Source organism: Equus caballus, chromosome 1 (assembly GCF_041296265.1).
Source record: "Equus caballus isolate H_3958 breed thoroughbred chromosome 1, TB-T2T, whole genome shotgun sequence".
Classification (NCBI taxonomy): domain Eukaryota; kingdom Metazoa; phylum Chordata; class Mammalia; order Perissodactyla; family Equidae; genus Equus; species Equus caballus.
Genome location: NC_091684.1, coordinates 117,266,074 through 117,289,515, shown reverse-complemented (window position 1 = coordinate 117,289,515; position 23,442 = coordinate 117,266,074). Strand labels below are relative to the sequence as shown.

The 23,442-nt window shown below is 44.8% G+C and overlaps 1 protein-coding gene across 11 annotated transcripts in view; it reads left to right on the top strand.

Annotated features, from left to right (window-relative positions):
* Positions 1-23,442, top strand: part of ADAMTS17 (ADAM metallopeptidase with thrombospondin type 1 motif 17) — a 338,494-nt gene that overhangs the window by 61,631 nt on the left and 253,421 nt on the right. For all 11 annotated transcript variants that reach the window (XM_023651365.2, XM_023651360.2, XM_023651364.2 and 8 more), the window contains exons 4-6: positions 3,947-4,116; positions 21,483-21,566; positions 22,313-22,470. In XM_023651365.2, the coding sequence (XP_023507133.1) occupies positions 3,947-4,116; positions 21,483-21,566; positions 22,313-22,470 (412 nt within the window). The remainder of the gene's footprint in view (positions 1-3,946; positions 4,117-21,482; positions 21,567-22,312; positions 22,471-23,442) is intronic.

Here is a 23,442-nt window from a genome sequence, read left to right as displayed (position 1 = left end):
ATAAAAATGTCTTATGGTTCTGTTGTCCCTGTAGGAAAGGAATAATCATCAAAATAGATGGCTGCAGCCTGAGCTCTGCTGGTGAAGTGGTTGATGGGAGCAGGGAAAGAGGAGGAGGGTGGACCTCCCTCCAGCCTCCCACCCCTTCCACCCCCTTGTTAGCCTCTGCCACCACCCCTGCATGGAAAGGGAATACAGGTCCTTGGCCTCTTAGCTGCAATTCCAAAATCCAGGATTTTTGCTGCTCATTTTGTGGCAAAGCCTGACTTGTATTGATGTGAGGCTATCAAGCGTCCATTTGTTGATTTCACTGCTGATGTAGTCGTGCCTTTGATCTTGACGTGCTGGCCTAGACCTCATTGAAAGTGGTATTCAGTATGCAGCCACACGCGCCATATTGCCTTGCGAAATCTGATGACTTCCGAGTTCCTGAAACCCAACTGTGTGCTGGGGTTATGAATCAAGGCTAGTGGCCTCTCAAGCTCTTGAGTGCGGGGACAGGGCAGAGCACTGGATGTGTTTTGGAGTCACCAGTCAGCCTAGTGTGGCTCTGGCATGACAGCCCCAATTAGCAGTGTTCAGTGAGGGGAGTGCAGGCAGGAGCACGGTGTGCTGGGGGTGGGGGTGGGAGGGAGCCATGTGGGATAATTATGCTGCAGTTGCCGAAGGGCCTGGAATAAGCTGGAGACCATCTAAACAGAAGGAGCACCAGTCACTGAATTCTGCGCAGAAGAGCCGCGTGCTGTGAGAACCACGCACTGTGTTCTGGTCAAGTCCTGCTGCCCGTGGCAGCAAAGTCAAATTCATTATGCTCAGCACAGACTCTTTCCCTGCTGAGTTTTCTCCAGCTCTTCTCACCCTCACATTGTAAGCTCAGATGGCCCTGAGGTACATGTTCACACACACAGGCAGTGTAGCTGGGGGGAGTTAGAGGTGAGGGGGGTGGCCATGCTTCTGGGACCAGATTCCCCACTGCCTAATGCTTGACTTCAGCTTTGTTATCTGGGAAATAGAGATTCCACTCACTCATTCATGCATACATTCATTCAGTGAATATTTATTTCTCAGCTAGTTCTGTGCCCGGGCTGGGGGCAATGAAAGGAACAAATGAGATAGTCATGGGGAAAAGCCTTTAAAACCCACAGAATACCTTGCTGTTGTGTTTTACCTGTCACTTAGTACTCTGGGCTTATGTTAACCCACAGCATTTCACCCTTTATGACACCGTGTTTATCAGCTCTTCAAGGTTCATCTGGGTCTCATTAGTCATATTAGTTCTACTTTATAGACTTGAAAGACTGATGCCCAGTGCAGGATTTTGATATGTTAAATGTCCAGGAGCCACCTGCTCCTCTGGTCCAGGAGTAATGGGCTACTTTTCTCAGAAGACTCTCAGCTGTTGTATGTTCAAGCTCACCATCTCCCAGAGAGATAGTACTAATGCATCCTTCAGGTCATGCTGAAAATGCAGATGTTTCCATATGAGAACCTGAAAATATATGACAAGGTGTGAAAATACGTACCGAGCAGCCAATGTGAGGAACATCTGCAGGTGAGAACAATGAGTTGGTGATTCCAAGAGATGGGTTATCAATACTGACTTTGAGAAGAGCTAAGGCACCGTTTGACTCGGGCCTGGTTGCCTGGGAGGTTGTGGGCGTGCTGGTTACACTTGGGTGACCCTTCACTTCTGCTACTTTAAAATGGGAGTGAGGGGGCCTGCACAGTGATTGAGTTTACACTTTCAACTTCAGCGACCTGGGGTTCACAGGTTTGGATCCTGGGTGTGGACATGGCGCTGTTTATCAAGCCATGCTGTGGCAGCATCCCACATAGGAGAACTAGAAGGACTTACAACTAGGATACACAACTATGTACTGGGGCTTTGGGGAGGAAAAAAAAGAAGAGGAAGATTGGCAATAGCTCAGGGCTAATCTTCCTCACCAAAAAGCATACCTTTACATATATACACACATACGTAAGTAAATAAATGGGAGTGAGGTGGCTCATCCCAAATTCCAGGTTGGACAGATTGGCCTGATCCAGGCAGTGAGCACCTGGCAAGCAGACTGAGCCCGGAATTGGGAGATCACCCAAGGTCTTCCTCTTTCCCTCACGTTCGGAGATGACTGGTTGGTGAATGTGGGTGCAGGTTCATAGAGAGATCCTCAACAAGGGACCTCTTTCATTCTGCTCATGTGCAAAGGCAGTACCATTTAAGATCTTGCCTTTTGTCTTGGAACAAACCCTTCCTGCCCTTGTTCCCCTATTGAGGCCCCGTAGTCTTGATGGGAGGGGGGCATGGCACCGGGCAAGGAGGGAATCATCCTGTGGAGCTGACAAGACATTTACGCCTTTCATTTGCATCTCTGATAAGTCAGATGACATACTTTGCTCCCCCATACCTTCTGTTTTGTTATTTAAAGTTTAAAAGTGACTTCTGTGTTTTTCTCAGACTCAGTGATATTTACTTTAAATAAAGTAATACTTGTTGGTTGTATAAATTTGGAAAATACAGAGGAAAGAAAGGGAAAATGAAGATCACACATCACACACCATTCACATTTTAGTTAAGATTTTTCTTGGTTGGTTGGTTGATTAGTTATTTATTTACTTATTTACTTATCTACCTGTGTTTGGAGCCTGAAGATACTTGTGTGTAAAAAATCTTTGTAAAATTGGCATTTCACTATATATACAGATTTACATCTGCTGCTTTCTACAGCACTAAATAATCTTCACAAATGTGCTTCTCATGGCTCTGTACTGTTTTACTATTGGGGGCTTTCTCTGTGGTTGGATATTTACATTGTTTTCCAATTTTTCACACTTGTAAATTTCATGGTACAGAGGATTCTTATTTGTTTTATGACCCATATCTCTGGTTATTTCATAGTGTGCATTTTTGACTCTGGACTGATTAGGTCGCTTTATGAAGCCGGTTTATGCATATGTAGGCTGGGCTTACTGTGTGGAAATTGTAGCAGAGATGGCTTTTTTATGGGCTAGTGCTAAAATGGAAATCACAGCTATCAAATTAAAGAACTACTTCTCTGTTCACATTTGGATTCTGGAAGAGCGTGTTATTCATGTCAACCTTTGGTGTTGGTCAGAGGTGTTTCCACCAACAAAGACTAGGTGAGTCCTCACACCGCGGCTTTGGGTGGTCAGACGTTCCCATGTGGGCTCAGATTAATAACAATAGGTGTTTAGCAAAGTAAGGTCTTATAGGGAATCCGTTTATTTAAAGAGTCAGCGGAGGATTACTCACACTTTTACCAATAACCCTTCCCAATGGTGAGGAAGAGACAAACTTGCATCTTGGGCTGGTTGTATGTGTCTTGCGATTTTTTTTTTCCTCATTTTGTCCTGATTTTTTTTTTTTTAAATAGTACTTTTTGTGTCTGCTCATGCTTATGGCTCCTTTTTCATGACTCTCAGAAGAGTCTCTGGAATGCCAGCTTCCAGGGGAATGTCCTGTCCTGTCCTGTCCCCTGGCTCCCTGCTTCTTTGGTCTCAGTTATCAGCAGTGGGTGTAGCTCTTTCAGAAAGTCTTGGCTAGTTCTGTCATTGACCCCAGGCACTTTCTGATCCCTCCCCACTGGCCTAGTCTTCCTTTTTTCCCACAGACTTTGTGTAGTTCTCCAAGTTCCTCTGAGGGACAGGTCTTCTCTTCTGGGATGTTCAGTCCTGTTTGCCTCCTCCGCAGTGATGGTGGATGGGTGTGATTCCTTTCGATGTCTGGCCTGCCAAGCTCTCTTGCTTTTGCTTGTCAGCTCTTCCTCTAGTGAGCAAACTCAGACTCGCCCTGTGCTGGTGGAGGTCCATCTACTGGCCAGCTGAGACTGACCATTCTCTTGGGGAGGTCCAATGGAAGGCCTATTTGCTATATGGTTTTGGAAATCAGAAGACTAAGGACTGCACAAATGTCTCCGTTGTCTTCTAGAAAAGAAGCCAAGGAGAGGCAGGCCATCGCGGGACTGGCGAGAGCGGAGGAATGCCATCCAGCTCACCAACGAGCATACGGTGGAGACACTGGTGGTGGCCGACGCTGACATGGTGCAGTACCATGGGGCAGAGGCTGCCCAGAGGTTCATCCTCACTGTCATGAACATGGTGAGTCTGGAGTCGGGGTTCTGACCCTCATGGGCTCTGTTTCCTTCTGGATGAGTGCTTAGGACATGGGTGCTATGCCCTCATTTTCTCCTCAGTTAAGGAAAAAGCTGGGTTGGGGGATGGAGGCACACACAGCCTTGTGACCCCTGGGCCACGTGGAGGGCAGGGGGCTGATGAGCGTCCCCATGGGAGAGGGCCTGCCCGCCGAGCCCTCCTTGGTGCAGTGTTTCAGTGCCTAGGTCTGCTCAGTGATTGAGCCCTGCCTGCCACTCCTTACCAGAGGCCTTCCGAGACCCTTGCTGTGTGCAAGACCCTCTCCAAGGGGTGTTCAAAGTGAGTGAGCCCAGTCCCTGCTCTAAGGAGTCAGCAGTCTAGGAGGAGGAATCAAGACCAAACTTTCCTGTAAAACGGAGCTTGCTATGTGCAGTGAGGACCTGGTGAGAGGTTGGGAGAGAGGTTGTCTCGTGGACGGGATCAAGGAAGGAGCCTGCGTCTACATCCAATTTGATGGGTGGTGATAAGAGGTCCTTCACAAGATGGGGGAGTGGGAGAGGGGCTACACTCCTCAAATTTTAGACTTAGAAGGATCTTTGAACACATCCCAAACTCCAGCCATCTATCTGCTTTCCTAACAAGCATTCTTGAAGACCTCCTGGCATTGTGTTAGTGCTCAGGATACAAGTGCAAAACAGACCTTGTCCCTCTCTCGGAAGGCAGTGGTATCAACAGACGAATAAAGCATCCGTGTTACAGTAAAAGTACCTGTGGGGCCCACTGGGGTCCAGGGGGAGGGCTGGTGAGTGATTGCCCTGCAGCCTGGAGGCTTCATAAAGTGCTGATCCTTGAGCTGAGCGAGAGTAAGTGTTTGCCACATTGGGGGAGGAGTGGCAGGTGACGCAGAGGGGGCAGCAGGAGCTGCATGTAGGGCAGGCCCGGTGGTGTGATGCAGCTGCAGCAGCAGGGAGTGGAGGAGCCTTAGGAGTGTCGGTGGACACGTGGACAGGGTTGGGTTGGGGAGGGCAGGTAAGAGAGCTTGAGGGGTGGGGCTGCTGAAGGGGTGGGGAGGAACAGGTCCAGAGCCATGTTTGGGAGGACAACCTCAGAAGCTGTGCACAGGGTGGATTGCAGTGGGAAAAGGCAAGAAGGAGCATCGAGAATGGAGTATGCGAACTAAAGGGTAGGAGTGAGGATGGAGGAGGCAGTCATACAGAGGGGAGGATGTGCTGGGACAAAGGACCCGCAGGAACTGGTGACTGGCAGGGTGTGGGACTTGGTGAGGCAGGAGGTAAAGGTGAGAGAAATCCAGGGTGCACCTGGGCTACAAGCCTGGGTGGATGGTGGAGCCACTGGCTGGTGAGAAGAGAGGCAGAGTGGGGACATGACGAAGAGTTCCATTCTGGACAAGCTGCATTTGAGTTCCCTATGGAGATCAGGACAGAGGTCCTGGCTGGACAATAGGGTCTGGGGCTTTTCAGCATAGAGCTTGGAACTGCTGCATTGTCCAGGTGGAGCACATCGGGTGGGTAGAGAAGCTGGCCACACACAGCCCAGTGGAGCACCAGTCCTGGGGAGCAGAGCAGAGGATGAGGAGTTGGCAGAGGGTGGACACAGACTGGGAGGAGGTCAACCCTAAGGAAAGAGGTGAGAGGTGCAAGAAGGGACTAGTTAGCAATGACAGATGCTGTGGCCAGGTGCCTGTAGGAATAGCTTTAGGGGTTGTTGGGGGTGGAAGCTGGACAGGGGCGAACCGAAATGGGAATGGGAAGTGAAGAAGTAGAAGCTGCAGCTGCAGACGAATTTGGCTAAGGGAGAGGAGAGAAAAGAGCTTCGCTAGAGGGAATCAGGGTCAAGGAGGACTTTGTTGAGGGAAAGGGGAGCGGGTGTTATGAGTGTGGGGCTTAGGCTGAGACAGGCCTGGACCAGGACCCCTGCTTTGCCACTGACCGCAGACCTGGAAGGTGGTGTCTGACCGCTCTGAGCCTATTCTCGTCAGGCAGGCAGGGGTTTTGCCACAAAGAGTGCCTGTGCCTGGCAGCAAAGGGTCAGATGGCTACAGAAAGGGAGTGAGTAGGCAGGGCAAGGGCTGTGCTGTGGGGGTGGGGGATGGCTGAAGGAGGCCCAAGAGCAAGGAGGCGGGGACATCACCAAGGTCACCTAGGAAGTCACTGGTGGGGCCATGGCTATCAGGCCAAACGTCTCCCTAACTGGCCACAGGAAAATAGATGCTCATGAACCCCACCCTGGGCTAGTGGATGGGTGAGCCCTGCGGAAATCCTACTTGCTGTAAAGATAAGACTCTGGGGCCCCTGCTCTGTTTTGTCAGGCAGGCTTTCCAGATGCATACCTGTCCATGGGAAATTCCCGCTGTCTTGTCTACGCCCCCCTCAGACATGCTGTGCTCTAAGGCTGAGGCTCCTTTGGTAGCCCTTCGAGAGTAGTGTCTTCATGATAAGTGACTCTTGGGACCCACAGACTTACTCACAGGATAGGCTCTTCTGCAAAGCAAGCCCACAGTGTGCATCCCCGGGAGACCCTTGACTAGTGATCTGTTTTCAAGACGTGGCCTCTGTGGGTACGACATGAGGGCACCGAGTTGCCCTCCCTTTCAGAGTCATAAACTCTAGGAGTTGCATTAACGTTTTTTCCCTCCCTCCCTTCCTCCCTTCTATCCTTCCTTCTCTTTTTTAAAATTTATTCTTTTTTTTTAAATTGTGGTAAAAAACACATAAAATTTACCATTTTAACCATTTTTAAGTGTACAGTTCAGTGGCATTTAATGCATTTACATTGTCATGCAGCCATCACCACCATCCATCTCCAGAACTTTCTTCATCTTCCCAAACTGAAACTCTACCCATTGACACTGACTCCCCATACCCACCCACCCCATCCCTGGCCCCTGGTAACCAGCATTCTACTTTGTGTCTCTATCAACTTGACGATTCTAGATACCTTATATAAATAGTGTTGTACAGTATTTATCCTTTTGTGAGTGGCTTATTTCACTTAGCATAATGAGCATAGTGTTTTCATGGTTCGTCCATGTTGTAGCATGTGTCAGAATTTCCTTTCTTTTTAAGGCTGAATAATATTCCGTTGTGTGTACCTTTTGTTTATCCATTTGTCCATCAATAGGCTCTTGGGTTGCTTCCACCTTTTGGCTTTTGTGATTAATGCTGCTGTGAACATGGGTGTATAGATATCTGAGTCCCTGCTTTCACTTCTTTTGGGTATATACCCAGAAGTGGAATTGCTTTTGTTAACTTTTAATGGTGTGTGGCCCTGGTTTCTGAGAAATATTTCTGTGTTCTTCCTTTGCGTAAACCCAGATCCTCCTGGTGGCTGGTTAATGATGGGTTGCAGTGCTTCAGTCTGCCAAGAGGAAACCCTGGAGGAGGGCTGGTGGGCCTGGCTCCACACCAGAGTCTTTCATCTGCAGATAATTTCATCTCATTTATTTTTTTTTTAATTGTCTCGGGCGCAAGTGCAAGGAGTAAACATTCCTTACAACAACTAAAGTAATAATAAATGGAAGCTCCTACTTTGATATGTCTTTCATAATTTATCATCTGGGCAGGGGCAGCGGTTTTATCACAGGTGGGCATGGGCATTGTACGTGGGAAATTGCCCTTCCACCCTCCATGGGCTGTAAGGACGGAAAGTCAGAGACTGAGTGGTTGTGATGCTTGGCTTTAGTTTGACACTCTTCTTTCCTCTTCAGCTGCTCATGCTAAGACACTGGAGGCTCCAGATCCTCTTGCTGAGGGCAAACCTGGGGCTAACCACATTGAATTGGATTTAAATTTTCCTGATGAGGCCGACCTAATAAGAGCAGTGCCACTGTAGTGGAGGGCATATGGCATGTGTATACTAACACTTAGCCTTTCAGTCACCTGTCCTTGGGGTTTCTTGGCCGGTCTGACAAGACCAGAAAGTGAATGAAAGCAGAGTCTCCTGAGCCCTTCACACAGACTCTACCACTGGGACCCTGTTTCTGTTGCTCTAGTTGTGGGTCACTGTTCAGATTTAAAAACGAGTTACATTCAAACATTACACCTTGTTTTAAACAAGACCACCCTCCACCACCAAAATCCCTCAAACTCTAGTTTTGAAAATCCAAAGAATTCTATCCTGACTGTGGCTGTTTTGGAAAAGGGATTTCTGTTAGTAAGAGAGATCATCTTTAAGCCAGGAGGGTGGGAAAGGATTGTGGCTGGGTTAGGAGCCCTGTCATTAGACAAGGCCCCCAGGGGCAGCGAGCAGGAGGGCAAGGCCAGCCAGCCCATCTCTCTCCCATCAGAGACTATTTTCTTTGGGTCTCCAGGATTGAAGTGGCTCCATCTCCTTAGCTCCCCTGGATTTGGAAGGAAATCTGCTAGAGTGGTTGCCACCTTCTTTCCAACGTATTTCTCTCTGTGGGAAGTAACATCATCGGGTGCTAATGTCCAGGCGTCCACCTCCTCCCTGCCCTCCCACTTGGCTGTCTGTGGGCAGAGGCCCAGCTCACTCAGGCATACTGCTCTGACCCCCAAGGCTAAACCCAGACAGGCCCTGTCCCCAAGGCAGGCCGGGGGGGCCCGTAGGGCCTGGGTGTGTGACAATATATCCAAAGCTGGGAGAACTTGGTGACGAGTGTTTACTCCCAGTTTTCATAGCATCTCCTAGTTGTGATGTGTTAGATCAGCATTGGTTGGTGACCTGATGGCCCACGTTTGAAAGGAAGGAAAGAAATGGATGTTTTGATACACCTACCAGTCCAGATGGCAAACTGGGTGATTTCATGTCTCTTCCTCCTCATTCTTTGTGGATTTCATCATTCCCATTTTACAGAAAAGGAAATGGAGGCTCGAGGGGAGTGACACAGCAGGGTGCAGAGCCAGTGAGTACACGGCAGGATGAAGACTCAAACCCAGGGCTGAGGGACCCCCACGCCATCTTGTTAAGATGACAAGCATGTCTGGAGTCTGTTGTTTCTCTCCATCTCCACCCTGGACTGACTGCCATTATTTGTGGTCTTGACAACTACCAGAGCTGCCTTGCTGGGTGGCTCACTTCCATTTTCTTCCCCCTTGAATCATTACTGCAGAATGCCCAGCAAGATCTTCATCCAACAGAATTAGGACTTTGTCACTTAGCAGCACTAAGCCCCTCTGTGGCTTCCCATGGGGGTTGATGTGGAGTCCTCCCTCTTTTGCGTGGTTCTCCAAGGCCATGTCACCTGGGACCCACCTACTTCTCCTGGACTTCATTCCCTTCTCTACCTCAGCACTGACACCTGCCATGTGGGCCACCATTCCTCAGGCTCCCCAAACTCCTGTCAGATTCATGGTCTCTGTCAAGTATTCTCTTTTCTCTCTGCCTTATAGAGCTAGCTCCTCTAGTCTTTTAAGCCTCCACATAAATGTCCTGTCAGAGGGGCCATCCTTGCTGACCCTTCTGAAAAAGGCCAACCTGTTTTCTTTATCATAACAGGCTGCTTTTTACTTGCTGGTCCTTATCTGGATTTATAATTCCATATTTATCTGCTTTTAAAAAACCAGCTTGTTGCAGAGTTTTCATTTGCTATTGAATTTAAGTTGGTATAAATGCAAATTAGAGTGTTATAACTTTAGGATGTTCAATGTAATCTCCATGGTAATCACAAAGAAGATAGCTATAGAATATACACAAAAGGAAATGAGAGAGGAGTTTAAAAGTTTCATCATAAAAAAGTCGTTAATGCAGGAGACAAGGGACAAAAAAGCTAGAAGGCATATAGAAAACAAATAGCAAAATGCAGAAATAAGTCCCTCCTTATCAGAAATTACCCTAAATGTAAATGGATTAAATTCTTCAGTCAAAGACAGACTGGCAGAATAGATTAAGAAAAAAACACAACATGATCCCACTATATACTGCCTTAGATCGAAGAACACAAATAAATAGAAAACAAAAGGATGGAAAAAGATATTCCATTGCAAATAGTAACCATAGAGAGCAGGAGTGGCTCTACTGATATCACACAAAGTAGACTTTAGTCAAAAGAAGCTTACAAGAGACAAAGATACCATATATTAATAAAAGATTCAATATAGCAAAAGATATAGGAATCATAAGTATTTATGCACCTAATCATAGACCATCAAAATATATGAAGCAAAAATTGGTAGAATTGAAGGTAGAAATACACAGTTGTAATAGTAGTTTGAGACTTCAACCCTCCACTCTCAATAGTGGGTAAGACAACTAGACTAGACAAGAAGATAAGCAAGGAACTGGAGGACTTGAACAGCACAATAAACCAACTAGATCTAACTGACATACAGAATATGCTACCCAACAAGAGTATTCCTTTTTTTCAAGTGCACGTGACATATTCTCCAGGATATACCATATATTAGGTCACAAATTAAGTCTCAACAGATTTGAAAGATATCATACAAAATGTCTTCTCCAAGCACAATGGAAAACTGGAGAATTCACAGATATGTGGGAGTTATATGACATAACAGCCAGTGGATCAAGGGAGAAACCACAGAGGAAATGAGAAAATACATAGAGATGAATAAAAATGAAAATACAACATACCAAAACTTTTGGAACAGTGAGGGAAATATATAGCTATAAATGCTTACATTAAAAAAGAAAGATCTCAAATCAACAACCTAACTTTATGCCTTAAGGAGCTAGAAGAAGAAGAACAAACTAAACTCAAAGCTAGCAGAAATAAGGAAATAATAAAGATTAGAATGAGGTAGATAAAGAATAGAAAGACGATAGAGAAAATCAACAAAACCAAGGGTTAACTCTTCAGAAAACTTAATAAAATTGACAAATCTTTAGCTAGACTGACTAATAAAAAAAAACCCTCAAATTACTAAAATCGGAAACAAAAGTGGGGGCATGACCACCAATCCTACAGAAGTAAGAAGGATTGTAAGAGAATACTGTGAACTATTGTACACCAACAGATGGGATAACCTAGATAAACTGGAAGAATTCCTAAAAACACAAAACTTACCAAGACTTAATCACAAAGATGTAGAAAATCTGAACAGACTCATAACTAGTAAGGAGATTGAGTCAGTAAGCAAAAGTCTCCTGACAAAGAAAAGCCCTGGACCTGACAGCTTCACTGGTGAATATTATCAAACATTTAAAGGAACTCTAACTAACCAATCCTCCTCAAACTCTTCCAGGAAACTGAAGAGGAGAGAACACTTCCTAACTCTTTCTATGAGGCCAGCATTTCCCTTATACCAAAGCCAGATAAAGACACTACAAGAAAAGAAAACTACAGTTCCTTATGAATAAGAAAACAGTCTCCCTTATGAATATTATTGCAAAAATCCTCAACAAAATGCTAGCAAACAAAAATCAGATTATACATCATGATAAAATGAGATTTAGGGCTGGCCTGGTAGTGCAGCGGTTAAGTGCACACGTTCCACTTCAGCAGCCCGGGTTTCTCTGGTTTGGATCCTGGGTGTGGACATGGCACTGCTTGGCAAGGCATGCTGTGGTAGGTGTCCTACATGTAAAGTAGAGGAAGATGGGCATGGATGTTAGCTCAGGGCCAGTCCTTCTCAGCAAAAAGAGGAGGATTGGCAGCAGTTATCTCAGGGCTAATGTTCCTCAAAAAAAAAAAAAAAGGGATTTATTCCTGAAATGCAAGGATGGGTCAACATATAAAACTCAATGTAATACACCATATTAACCAGATGAAGAAAAAAACCACATGATCATCTCAATTGATGCAGAAAAAACATTTGATAAAATTCAACAGATTTTCATGATAAAAAACACTCAAACTAGGAATAGAAGGAAACTACCTTGATATCCTGAAAGCTATATATGAAAAACCCCTAGCAAACATAATACTCAATGGTGAAAGACTGAACGCTTCTCCTCTACCATCAGGCACAAGGCAAGGATGCCTGCTTTCACTACTTCTATTGAGCATAGTAGTGGAAGTCCTAGCTAGAGCAATTAGGCAAGAAAAAGAAAAGGCATCCAAATAGGAAAGGAAGAAGTAAATTATCTGTTCACAGACGACATGAGCTTATATGTAGAAAACCTTAAAATTCCATAAAGAAAATCTTAGAACAAATAACATAATTCAGCAGAGTAGTAGAATATAAACCAGCACACAAATCAGCTGTGTTTCTGTACAGTAGTCCCCCCTTATCCACAGTTTTGCTTTCTGTGGTATCAGGTGCTCACAGTCAACCAGTCTGAAAATACAGTACCAGTACAGTAAGATATTTTGAGAGAGAGACCACATTCGTGTATTTTTTATTCCATTATATTATAATTTTTCTGTTTTATTATTGTTAATCTCTTACTGTGCCTAATTTATAAATCAGACTTTATCATAGGTATGTGTGTGTGGAGAAAAACATAGCATATATAACGGTTCAGTACTATCTGCAGTTTCTGGCATCCACTGGGGGTCTTGGAACATATCCCTGGTAGTTAAGGGGGGACTACTGTACCTAACAATGAGCAATCCAAACAGGAAATTAAGAAGACCAATCCATGTACAATAGCATCCAAAGGAATAAAATAATTAGGGATTAACTTAATCAAGGAGGTCAAAGACTTGTACACTAAAAACTATAAAACATTGGTGAAAGAAATTAAAGAAGCTCTAAATAAATGGAAAGACACTCATGTTCATGGATTATAAGACTTATTATTAAGATGTTAGTACTACCCAAAGCAATCTATAAATTCAGTGCAACCTCTAGCAATATCCTAACATTTTTCCTTGCAGAAATAGAGAAATCCATCCTAAAATTGGTATGGAATCTCAAAAGACCCTGAATAGCCAAAAGAATCTTGAAAAAGAAAAGCAAAGTTGGAGGGCTCACACTTCCTGATTTAAAAATATACTGCAAAGCTATAGTAATCAAAATACTGTCGTACCATCATAAAGACAAACATACAGACCAATGGAATAGAACAGAGACCCCATAAATAAACCCTGACACGTATGGTCAAATGATTTTCAACAAAGGTGCCAAGACGATTCAATGGAGAAGTGACAGTCTTTTCAACAAATGGTGCTGGGGAAACTGGATATCCACATGCGAAAGAATGAAGTTTTACCCTTTCCTAACAGTATATTAAAAAAACTAACTCAAAATGGATCAAAGACCTGAACATAAGAGCTGAAACTATAAAATTTTTATAAGAAAACATATGGGAAAAGCGTCATTGGATTTGGCAATGGTTTCTTGGGTATAAGTTGTACCAAAGGCATAGGTAGCAAAAGAAAAAATAGACAAAGTTGACTTGATTAAATGTAAAAACTTTTGTGCATCAAAGGACGCTATCAACAGAGTGAAAAGGCAACTCACAGAATGGGAGAAAATATTTGCAAATTACATATCCGATAATATCCAAAATATATATAGAACTTCTAAAATTCAACAAGAAAAAACAAAAATGGACAAAGGACTTGAATACACATTTCTCCAAAGAAGATATGCCAGTGGCCAATAAGCACAAGAAAAGATGTTCAGCATCACTAATCATTAGGGAAATGCAAATCCAAACCAAAATGAGCTACCGCTTCACTCTCATTAGGATGCTATTTTTTTTTTTAAAAAAAGTAAAATAACAAGTGTTGGTGAGGATGGGGAGAAATGGGAACCTTTGTGCACTGTTGTTGGGACTGTAAAATGGTGCAGTTCCTATGGAAAACAGTGTGGTGGTTCTTCAAAAAGTGAAAATAGGATTATCATATGATCCGGTAATTCCACAGTAATTCCAGCTATATATCCCAAAGAAGTGAAAGCAGTGTTGTGAACAGATATTTGTACACACATGTTCATAGGAGCGTCATCCATAATAGCCAAAAGGAGGAAACAACCGAAGTGCCTATCGAAAGATGAACGGGTATGCAGAATATGCTCTTTCCATACAGGAGAATATTATTCAGCCTTAAAAAGGAAGGAAATTCTGACACATGCTATAAGACAGATGAACCTTGAGGACATTTGTCACGAAAGTACAAATACTATATGAATACTGTGTGATGCTATTTGTATGAGTTGCATGGAGTAGTCAGATTGACAGAGATGGAAAGTGGAATGGTGGTTTGCAGAGGCTGGAGGGAGGAGGGAATGGACAGTTAGTGTTTAATGGGTGCAGAGTTTCAATTAGGGAAGATGAAAAAGTTCTAAAGCTGGGTGGTGGTGATGGCTGCACAACAATGTAATGCCTCTAAAGTGTACAATTAAAAATGTGAAAAATGATAAATTTCGTATTATGCATATTTAACACAATTTAAAAAAACCCACCCCACTTATTAGCTGTCTTTTCACCATCCGTAAATTCATCAAGGTAGGACTATGTGTACACCTTCACCATTATTTACCCAGTGCCTGTTACATGTGCAGGAGATGATCGAAAAATATTCGTGGAATCTGTGAACTCGTAAATGAGTAACTAATGCCATCTACCAACATCTTTTGCAATGGATTTAGTGCTGAAGTCGTGTAAACACTGGCTTTCCTTTTTGAATTCCTTGATTAACTTACTTCTGAAAAGCCTTTTGTATTCCAAGCATCTCACACAGATGTGGTGTCCTAAACTCTGGTAGAAAGTGTTTCTACATAAATGTAATTACATATTTACACCTCCCACACAGCCCCCTGTGCTATGGGTGGTCTCCTTCAGCCCCTCTCAGCTCACATCTTGTCCTTCAAGGAGGATGTATCAAGATGCAGAAGATAAAACAAGCATGATGAGAAAGAACTGTACTGAGAGAACAGCTGGCTGCTGTGATCGGCTTCACCTCTGAGCCCTGTTCCATTAGACTTCAGAGTTGGTGAAGAAATGGCTGCTGTGAGAGCAGAAACATTTTGGTCGTTTTTGAGGACTTGCTAAGCAAGGAAGAGGTACCAAAAAACTCTAGCATCATGCCGAGTGGTCCTATTTTCAAACAGGGACGAAAGGAGTTTTGTAAACCATGGAGCAGTGAGCTTGGTTCTTGCATCAGTCAGGGCTTTTGATTAGAGACTGAATCTGGGCTAACTGAAGTAGAAAAGGAATCATATTTTTGGAGGTGTATGTGGAATTAAAAGGAAGGCTGGGTTACCAGGCTCAGAATTTGGGGGAGTGTTTGGGGCAGAGGCCTTTGGGAGGCCAGGCAGCAGAAGAGAGCAAGTCCAAGGTATGGCCAGGAGTGTGGGCTCATCTTGCACTGCTGGACCTCCTGCTGCTTCTGTATCCTGGGAACATCTCCCCACTACCCTGCCCCTCCTTCAGGCATCAGGGCCCTAGGTGGGTGCCTAGGAACTGGCCTGCTCCAGGGCTGCTGTGGCAGGCCAGAATGAGGCCGGTACCTCCTTTGATTTCTATAGTGGGAAGAGGGTCCCTGCTTTTTTTCAGAGCTCACCCTGTGGGGGAATTTTCCCCAGTGAAAACAGCAATAGATGCTGTTTAGCTAAGAAAGAAAAAGAATCCCAGCAAAGTGTCTAGCCACTGTACAGGCTAGAGTATAAGTGGTTCGCTCACATGACGTGTGATCCTATAATTCCACTCCTGGGTGTAGACACAAATGAATTGAAAGCAGGGTCTCTAAGAGATATGTGTACATCCGTGTTCATGACAGCATTATTCACAACAGCCAGAGGAGGAGGCAACTCAAGTGTCCATTGAAAGATGAACAGATACACAAAATGGGGTATGTATATGTGTACACACACACAATGGAATATTATTCAGCTTTAAAAAGGAGAGAAATTCTGACACATGTTCCAACATGGATTACCTTGAGAACATTCTGCTAAGTGGAATAAACCAGTCACAAAAAGACAAGTACTTATGATTCCACTTATAAGAGGTGCCTAGAGTAGTCGAGTTCAGAGAGACAGAAAGGAGAGTGGTGGCTGCCAGGCTCTGCAGGGAGGAGAGAATAAGTTGTGTAATGACTACACGTACAGTTTTGCAAGATGAAAAGGGTTCCATGGATGTGAGCACAATAATGTGAAGGTATTTAACACTACTGAACTGCATACTTAAAAATGGTTAAGATGGTAAATTTTGTTATTTGTATTTTACTGCAATTAAAAATAAAAATTAGAAAGTGGTTCACTCACTGATTCCAGTCAGCTGTATTGACTGGGCCCCTGACGTGTGCCAGGGACTCTTCTAGGGCCTGCGGATAGAGTAGGGACCACCGTGACAGGTCTCATCCTCGTGGAGCTCATGCAGTGGGACTGACTGACAGTGCTCAACACACAAATCAGTAAGATTTGTGTGCAGATTTTATAAACTGCTATGCAAAAATCCAGGTGATAGCAAATGACTGAGGCGTCCCGGGACACCTCTGTGAGGAGTGACCTTCCACTTAGAAGGGAAGGCATTAAGAAGCCAGCCACTGGGGGTCAGTCTGGTGTTTGGGAGAGGCACAGAAAGAGGCTGATCCTGGTGGGTGATGGGGAGGGTGGGGGTGTGATGAGAGGTGCACCAGCCAGCCAGCCTCGCAGGCTGGTACACTAGGCATGGAGGGTGGGCCCTGCAGGCTGGTACGCTAGGCACGGAGGGTGGGCCCTGCGGGCTGGTACGCTAGGCACGGAGGGTGGACCCTGCGGGCTGGTACGCTAGGCACGGAGGGTGGGCCCTGCGGGCTGGTACGCTAGGCACGGAGGGTGGGCCCTGCGGGCTGGTACGCTAGGCACGGAGGGTGGGCCCTGTGGGCTGGTACGCTAGGCACGGAGGGTGGGCCCTGCGGGCTGGTATGCCAGAGCATGGAGGGTGGGCTTAGCTGCATGTGCAACAGGAAGCTGCTGCAAGGTTTAAGCAGAAGAGTGGCCTGTACTGATTTGTGCTATATAAGATCCTTCTGCCTGGCTCTTGTCCAGGGAAATGGAATCCAGCTCCGGGCTCTGTGTCCCTGGCACACTGCTCACCTGCACACATACACGCGGACAGAAAAGCCTCCGCCAGGCCAGGTCTTCCAGCAGGAGGCGAGCCGCAGGGGGTGCTCTGGATTCGGCTCTTGTTTTTCAAAATGTGCTGTCGTGCCTTTTTACCTACATAACTTGATTTTCCTTTGTTTGGGGGTGGTGGTGACACAAGAGCAGGAATCTTTTAAAGAACAAATTGCAGACGGAAACAGGTGGTGCTGACACTAGAAACCCTGGGTTTGAGCAGCCAAATTGGAAAATGGGGCCACTTGACAGAGCTTTGGTTGTTTTTAGCTTCCTTAACAACCATGGAGTGGAATGAAAACCTGGGACGTTCCAGGCAAGTTCTGCTTGGAGGAAATGTGACATTAATTTTACTCAATTATCATTCGAAACAGACAGCAAGCCTCTCTCTGGTGACCAGAGACACTGGCAAGGTGTTAGAGCACTCCTTGGTTCTCATACCGGGCAGCCGTCAGCGGGAAACTGCTGGGGGCTTGTTAAATGCAGATGGCCGGGTCCACCTGCAGGGTCTCTGATTCAGTGGGTCTGAGCTGGGCTCCAGAATGTCCATTTCCAACAAGTGCCCAAGCGATATTGGTGCTGCTGCTTCAGGGACCCCTCTGAGTGGCACTGTGCTAGAGAACATCGCCCCCTGCTGTGTGGGGGTCTGAATGGCACTGTATGTGCTGCGCGAGTGTCATCTGCAGTCCTGGTCTGTCCTGGGGAGGCCTTGAGTCACGTAGGTAGGTGGTGCTTCTGTGAAAACCCTGCTTGGTGTTGTGAACAGCTCCTCCCCATGTGCCCCCATCCCTGCTCCTTCTCTGGTTCCTCTCTACCCCTCTCTGACCGTGTCCCCAGGTCACCCAGCCAGGACAGCCACAGTGTGCTGCTGATAGAGCGTCCACTCAGCTTGACCCCTAGGCTGCCAAGGAAATGTGACAAAGTAGCTAGGGATCTGAACATTTGCCAGGACACAGCCAGAGCTGGATGCCGGAGACAGAATTTCCAGACAGTTGGCTGTGCTGTCCCCTGCCCAGCCAGGTGTCTCCCTAAGCATCAGATGGCTGCCACCTCGAGACTTCTCCTGAGTGTGAATTTCCATGGGAAAAAAAGGTGGGGAGACTTTGCTACATGTCTTTGAGGCCTGCGGCTTTGTGTTTTATGGCTGTCGTCGGATTTTCATCTGGCTGGCCTGGCTTGGCGCTGGGCCTTGAGGGAGGTCCTGTATGTCTGCCCTGCCTTGCTCCCTGTGGAGCTTTCTGGGAGCATGGTACAGCTCACATCAGGTGACAAGGCACTGTAGCCATGGTCAGGCTGCCATACCTGCTTTCCCAGTTACACATCAGGGTCCATGCCTTCCTACAAGCTTACCAGAGAACGTTGTTGAGAGCATGAAGCTTTTTTTGTGTGTTAATTTTAAAATTTTTATTTTGGTAACATACGCAAAACAAAATTTACCATCTTAGTCATTTATAAGTGTATGTTTCAGTATCGTTAAGTATATTCACGTTGTTGTGCCATCAATCTTTAGAACTTTGTCATCTTGCAAAACTAAAACTATACACATTAAACAACTCCCCATCTTCCCCTCCTTCCTAGCCCCTGGAGCATGAAGCTTCTGCTCCCCCTCCATCTCACGTCTTTTTTTGTGCATTTGCTCCAAGGGAAATGACTGAGCCTTTGGGGTAGTGGTGTATGAAATGCGTGAAAGTGTCATCAGCCCAGTGAGGAGAAAATGGGAGATTCTGGCAGGGGAGTTTTTTCCTGTACTTTTGTTCATCCTGAAACTTGCATCATTCCATGCAGCTTCTTTATGCTTCTTTGATGTGGCATGTCAGAATGCCACTGAGAATTGCTTAACTATGTTACTTCTTTAAAGCTACAATATTTTTTAATGTCTTTGGCTGGTGTCAACATTACAGGCAATGTGTAGGTTGCACCATGAAACCCTGTGCGACTTGAATTTTCTCCCTCCCAACTTCAAGTTTTCGTTCTTCCTAATTCTCATGTTTTGAATTGAGGTTTTCCAGTTTGGGCCCAATCCTAATGCTGAATATTTCTGGAAAAATTTGAATTATAGCCATTGGGTGGTTCTCAAAATATCAAAACAAGGAAAAAATTATGTGCTTTCCCCTTTTTCACCCAGGTTTGGGGATAGATAATTAAGACATGACTTCAGAATTGGCCTATGGATGGTCTAGTGTTAAAAAAACAAAAAACAAGACTGCTGTTTTGTTCTTGAGGGAAAAAATTGGGGGAAGAAAAAGTGAGAACAGAACAACTGAATGTGTTCCGGTTTTCCTCGTGGGAAAGAATATTCCATTACATAAAGATTTTGTTTTGCTTTAATAATGGTTTTTAAAGAGTGAAATGCAAGCAATGACACAGTTAATTCCTTTGTCGCACAGGTGCTTACACACTGTGCGTGCCTGGCTTCTGACGCTTGTGTGCCAGACACGGTGTCCAGCTTCACGTGGCCTGAATTAACCGTGGCTGTGCCCTCTGCTGTGGTTGTTGCTTTATGTTGCTGCTGGTGTACGGGTGAACACAGCACCAACTGGGAAAAGTTTTAATGTTCCCACTGGAAAATCCTCCCTCTAGATTATATCTATCAGAAAAAAACAAGTAGAATATTCAAAACCAAGTGAAATAAGTCAGACAGAGAAAAATAGATACTGTATCATCTCATTTATGTGTGGCATCTAAAAAACAGAACTCATGGATACAGAGAACAGACTGGTGGTTACCAGAGGCGGGAAGTAGGGAAATGAGTGAAAGTGGGGGTCGGTCAAAAGGTATAAACTTCCAGTTATAAGATAAGTCCTGGAGATGTAATGTATAGCATGATGACTATAGTTAGCAATACTGTATCATATATTTGAAAGTTAAGAGAGTAGATCTGAAAAGTTCTTATCACAAGAAAAAGAACTGCAACTATGTGAGGATGTGAACTAGACCTATTGTGGTAAACATTTTGGGATCTATCTGTCTCAAAACATCATGTTGTACACCTCAAACTAACACAATGTTATATGTCAGTTATATCTCAATAAAACTGGAAAAAACAAACAAAAAACCGGGACATAATGAAACGTATAAAAGTATTGCCTCAATAAAAATAAAAGAATATTCAAAAGGTTCTCATCCTTGTTGCTCTATATCTTACTCTACCACCTTCATCAGCTTCCCCAACGTACCTCCCTGCCTCCTGCTTTCTCCATATTATGGAAAAGGAGATCGGGCGGGTGATAATGACTTGAGGGTCCTCAAATCCAGTGGGCTTTTTTTCCATCTGCATCAACTTTGATTCCTCTGCCTTATTTGAGGTTTTCTCTTTCTTCCCCTCAAAACGCTTTCCTTTGGTTTCTTGATATTGAGATCCTTATAATTAAGTTCCTCCAACGAGAGGTGCAAAACTGAGAGAGACATAGCCTTTTCTGTTCCTTTAACTTTTTATCTCAATGACAAACTTTGGTTAGAATGAGGACTTAAGGGACTAAAGAAAGAAAATGGTCTTTTTGACTGGGCAAGGCTAGATTTGAAATGGGGTCATCATTATTACTGGCCGTGGGTCTTGAGCCAGGTGGCTTTATTTCGATGAGCCCAGGGCAGTGGAGATACCAACCTTAACAGATTATGATGACTGTTAGAGATGATACAGACTGACGCACATGATACGGACTGTGGCAGATGGCCACAGGCACTGACCCCCTCCCTCCCCTTCAGAAAAATCCCCTTCAGTCTCCTGCGTAAAAGCCCAGAATGAAAGGTTTGAGGTTTCTGCCAGAATCATTTACCATCCGTTCCTTTTTTTCAGAACCTCCTGTCTTAAAACTTTTTTTTAAACAGCTGATTCCAGCTTAGCTTTGTGTGTATGTATATGTATGTATGCATACATGTGTGTGTGATTTGAGAGTTTTCTATCTTATACATATTTCTTTTGGGGAATTCATATTTATGGGAGTTTTTTGGTCTGAAAAGGCCTTTTAAATAAAATCTGGGTTATATTTCTCACATATGTGTGATTGTTTGTTCCAATAAGACTTTATCTATGAACACTGTAATTTGAATTTCACATAATTATTCCTCCTTTAGATTTTTTTGGGTACTGGAAGAGCATAAGCTGTTTTTTAATATTAATTTTTAATTAATATTTTTAATGAATAGAATTTATATTTATGATTTACTTATAAATTTGTATTCATTTATATTTTATTTTAGAACAGGTAGTACAGAGAATTCACAGATGCAGTTTCTTCCATTACTGACATCTTACCTTAGTATGGTATGCTTGTTATAACTAATGGACCAATATCAAATAACTAAAGTCCATAGTTTATTCAGATGTCCTTAGTTTTTACCTAATATCTTTTCTTTGCTCTAGGATCCCATCCAGGATACCAATGTACTTTTAAAAATTTTTATATTTACGTCTTTATCTATTTCTTTTTTCTTTCTTGATAGGTATACAATATGTTTCAGCACCAAAGTCTTGGAATTAAAGTTAACATTCAAGTTACCAAGCTGGTCCTGCTACGACAACGTCCTGTAAGTCCTCATCGGCACCCTTCAGAGCACATAGAGGACGTATCTGGTCTTAGCTTCCTAGTTGCTGTTGAGTGCTGAGGAGGTGTCCAGGTGGTTGTCTGTCTTATCTGTGCTCCCTGGCTTTGCAGATGGCAACAGTGTGCCCTGGGCCAGGTGCCAGATGTTGGGGGAGAGGAAGGAAGGTACCATTACTGAAAGTTTGGTGTGCATATAATCTGCTCAGAATCTCAAGGGAACCCTGAGCAATGGGCCCATGTGTATCCCTCCTTCAGTACTGGCATGTCTCACGTATGTGCAAAGACTTGATGGTAAGATCTTCGGACCCATGGCTACCCTTCTGGAGCTATACCTGAGCTTCAGGCCAGATTTGGATTCACTGTAGCATCATTTTCTGGTCTTTTGATTGAGTGCATTCCCACAAGACAATGTTACCTGCAGAGTCAAGCAGTGAATGTGAGAATGAGGGACCGATGCTTGGTTGGGTACACTGTTCAGTTGCCAGAAAGAAGAATGCTTTTCTTTAATAACGTAGTCTTCATTTGAACTTACAAATAAGGTCCCTGATGGCCTTTCTCTGAGTCTCTGCATCCATCTACCAGCACTAAGTTTGTGTTGCGGGGAAGCACATCAGTGAATGATATCCCTTTGAGCAGCTGTCTCCACCTTAGGGTCCACATTGTAGTCTGAACATAAGCTCTGGCTTCCCTGGGTGTTTGCTTCTTTAACTGCGCCCTGATTTCTTTTAGGCCAAGTTGTCCATTGGGCATCATGGCGAGCGGTCCCTGGAGAGCTTCTGTCACTGGCAGAATGAGGAATATGGAGGTGCCCGGTACCTCGGCAACAATCAGGTTCCAGGAGGGAAGGACGATACGCCCCCGGTGGATGCCGCTGTATTTGTGACCAGGTAAAGCAGGGTTTGGCCTGTAGCTGAAAACGTGAGAGGGAAAAGACATTTCCCATTGGAGAAGAGAGAGGGCAATTTGCTAGGAATTCAGGCTTGGAAGTCAGACCTTGGGTCGCCTGTCTGAGCCTTGGTTTCCTCATCAGTAAAATGGGGATAAATGATAGTACCTACCTCCGAGGTGTGAGGATTAAATGAGCATGAGAAGCACTTTTCATAGTGCCTGGCCCAAAGGACACAATAAGTATTAGCCATTATTGTTGTTATTGTTAATATAAAAGTACTGCAATCCTGGTTACCCAAGAGTCTTCAAACTTCCAGGAAAATTCATGTACTACTTCTCCCCTGCAAATAGAATGCTCACTGGGAAAGAGCTAGCCTGTGTTTGAGGCTGCTTCCAGACTGGCAAAAGCACACTCCTGAGGGAGAGTAGATATCCCAGGTTTTCTATGAGAGGAAGTCTACACAAGGCACGTCGTGTGTGACGTGCACAGCCCCATCCCTAGGGCACTCTGGGACGACAGCACTGGGCAGAGATGCCCGTGGAATTCACATGGAGGCTCTATTTGAAGCACGGAGCTAAGCTTCTTTCTAGACTACAGCTGGATTTCCTCTTCCAGCTTGAGAGGGGAACCAGGGGCCCAGCCCTGGACAATAGAAACCAAAGGCAGTCTTCCATCAGGCAGCAGCAATGTTATTTTAGTCTTCTAGGGCTGCAGTAACAAATTACCACGAACTAAGTGGCTTAAAACGACAGAAATTTGTTCTCTCACAGGTTTGGAGGCCGAAAGTCTGAAATCAAGGTGTGGGCAGGGCTATGCTCTCTCTGAAAGCTTGAGGGGAGGGTGCTTCCTTCCTCCTCCCTAACTTCTGGTGGTTCCCTGAAAATTCTCCGCATCCCTTGTCTTGTAGATGCATCGCTCTGATCTCTCCTCCATTGTCACATATTATTCTCCCTGTGTCCAAATTGGGGCC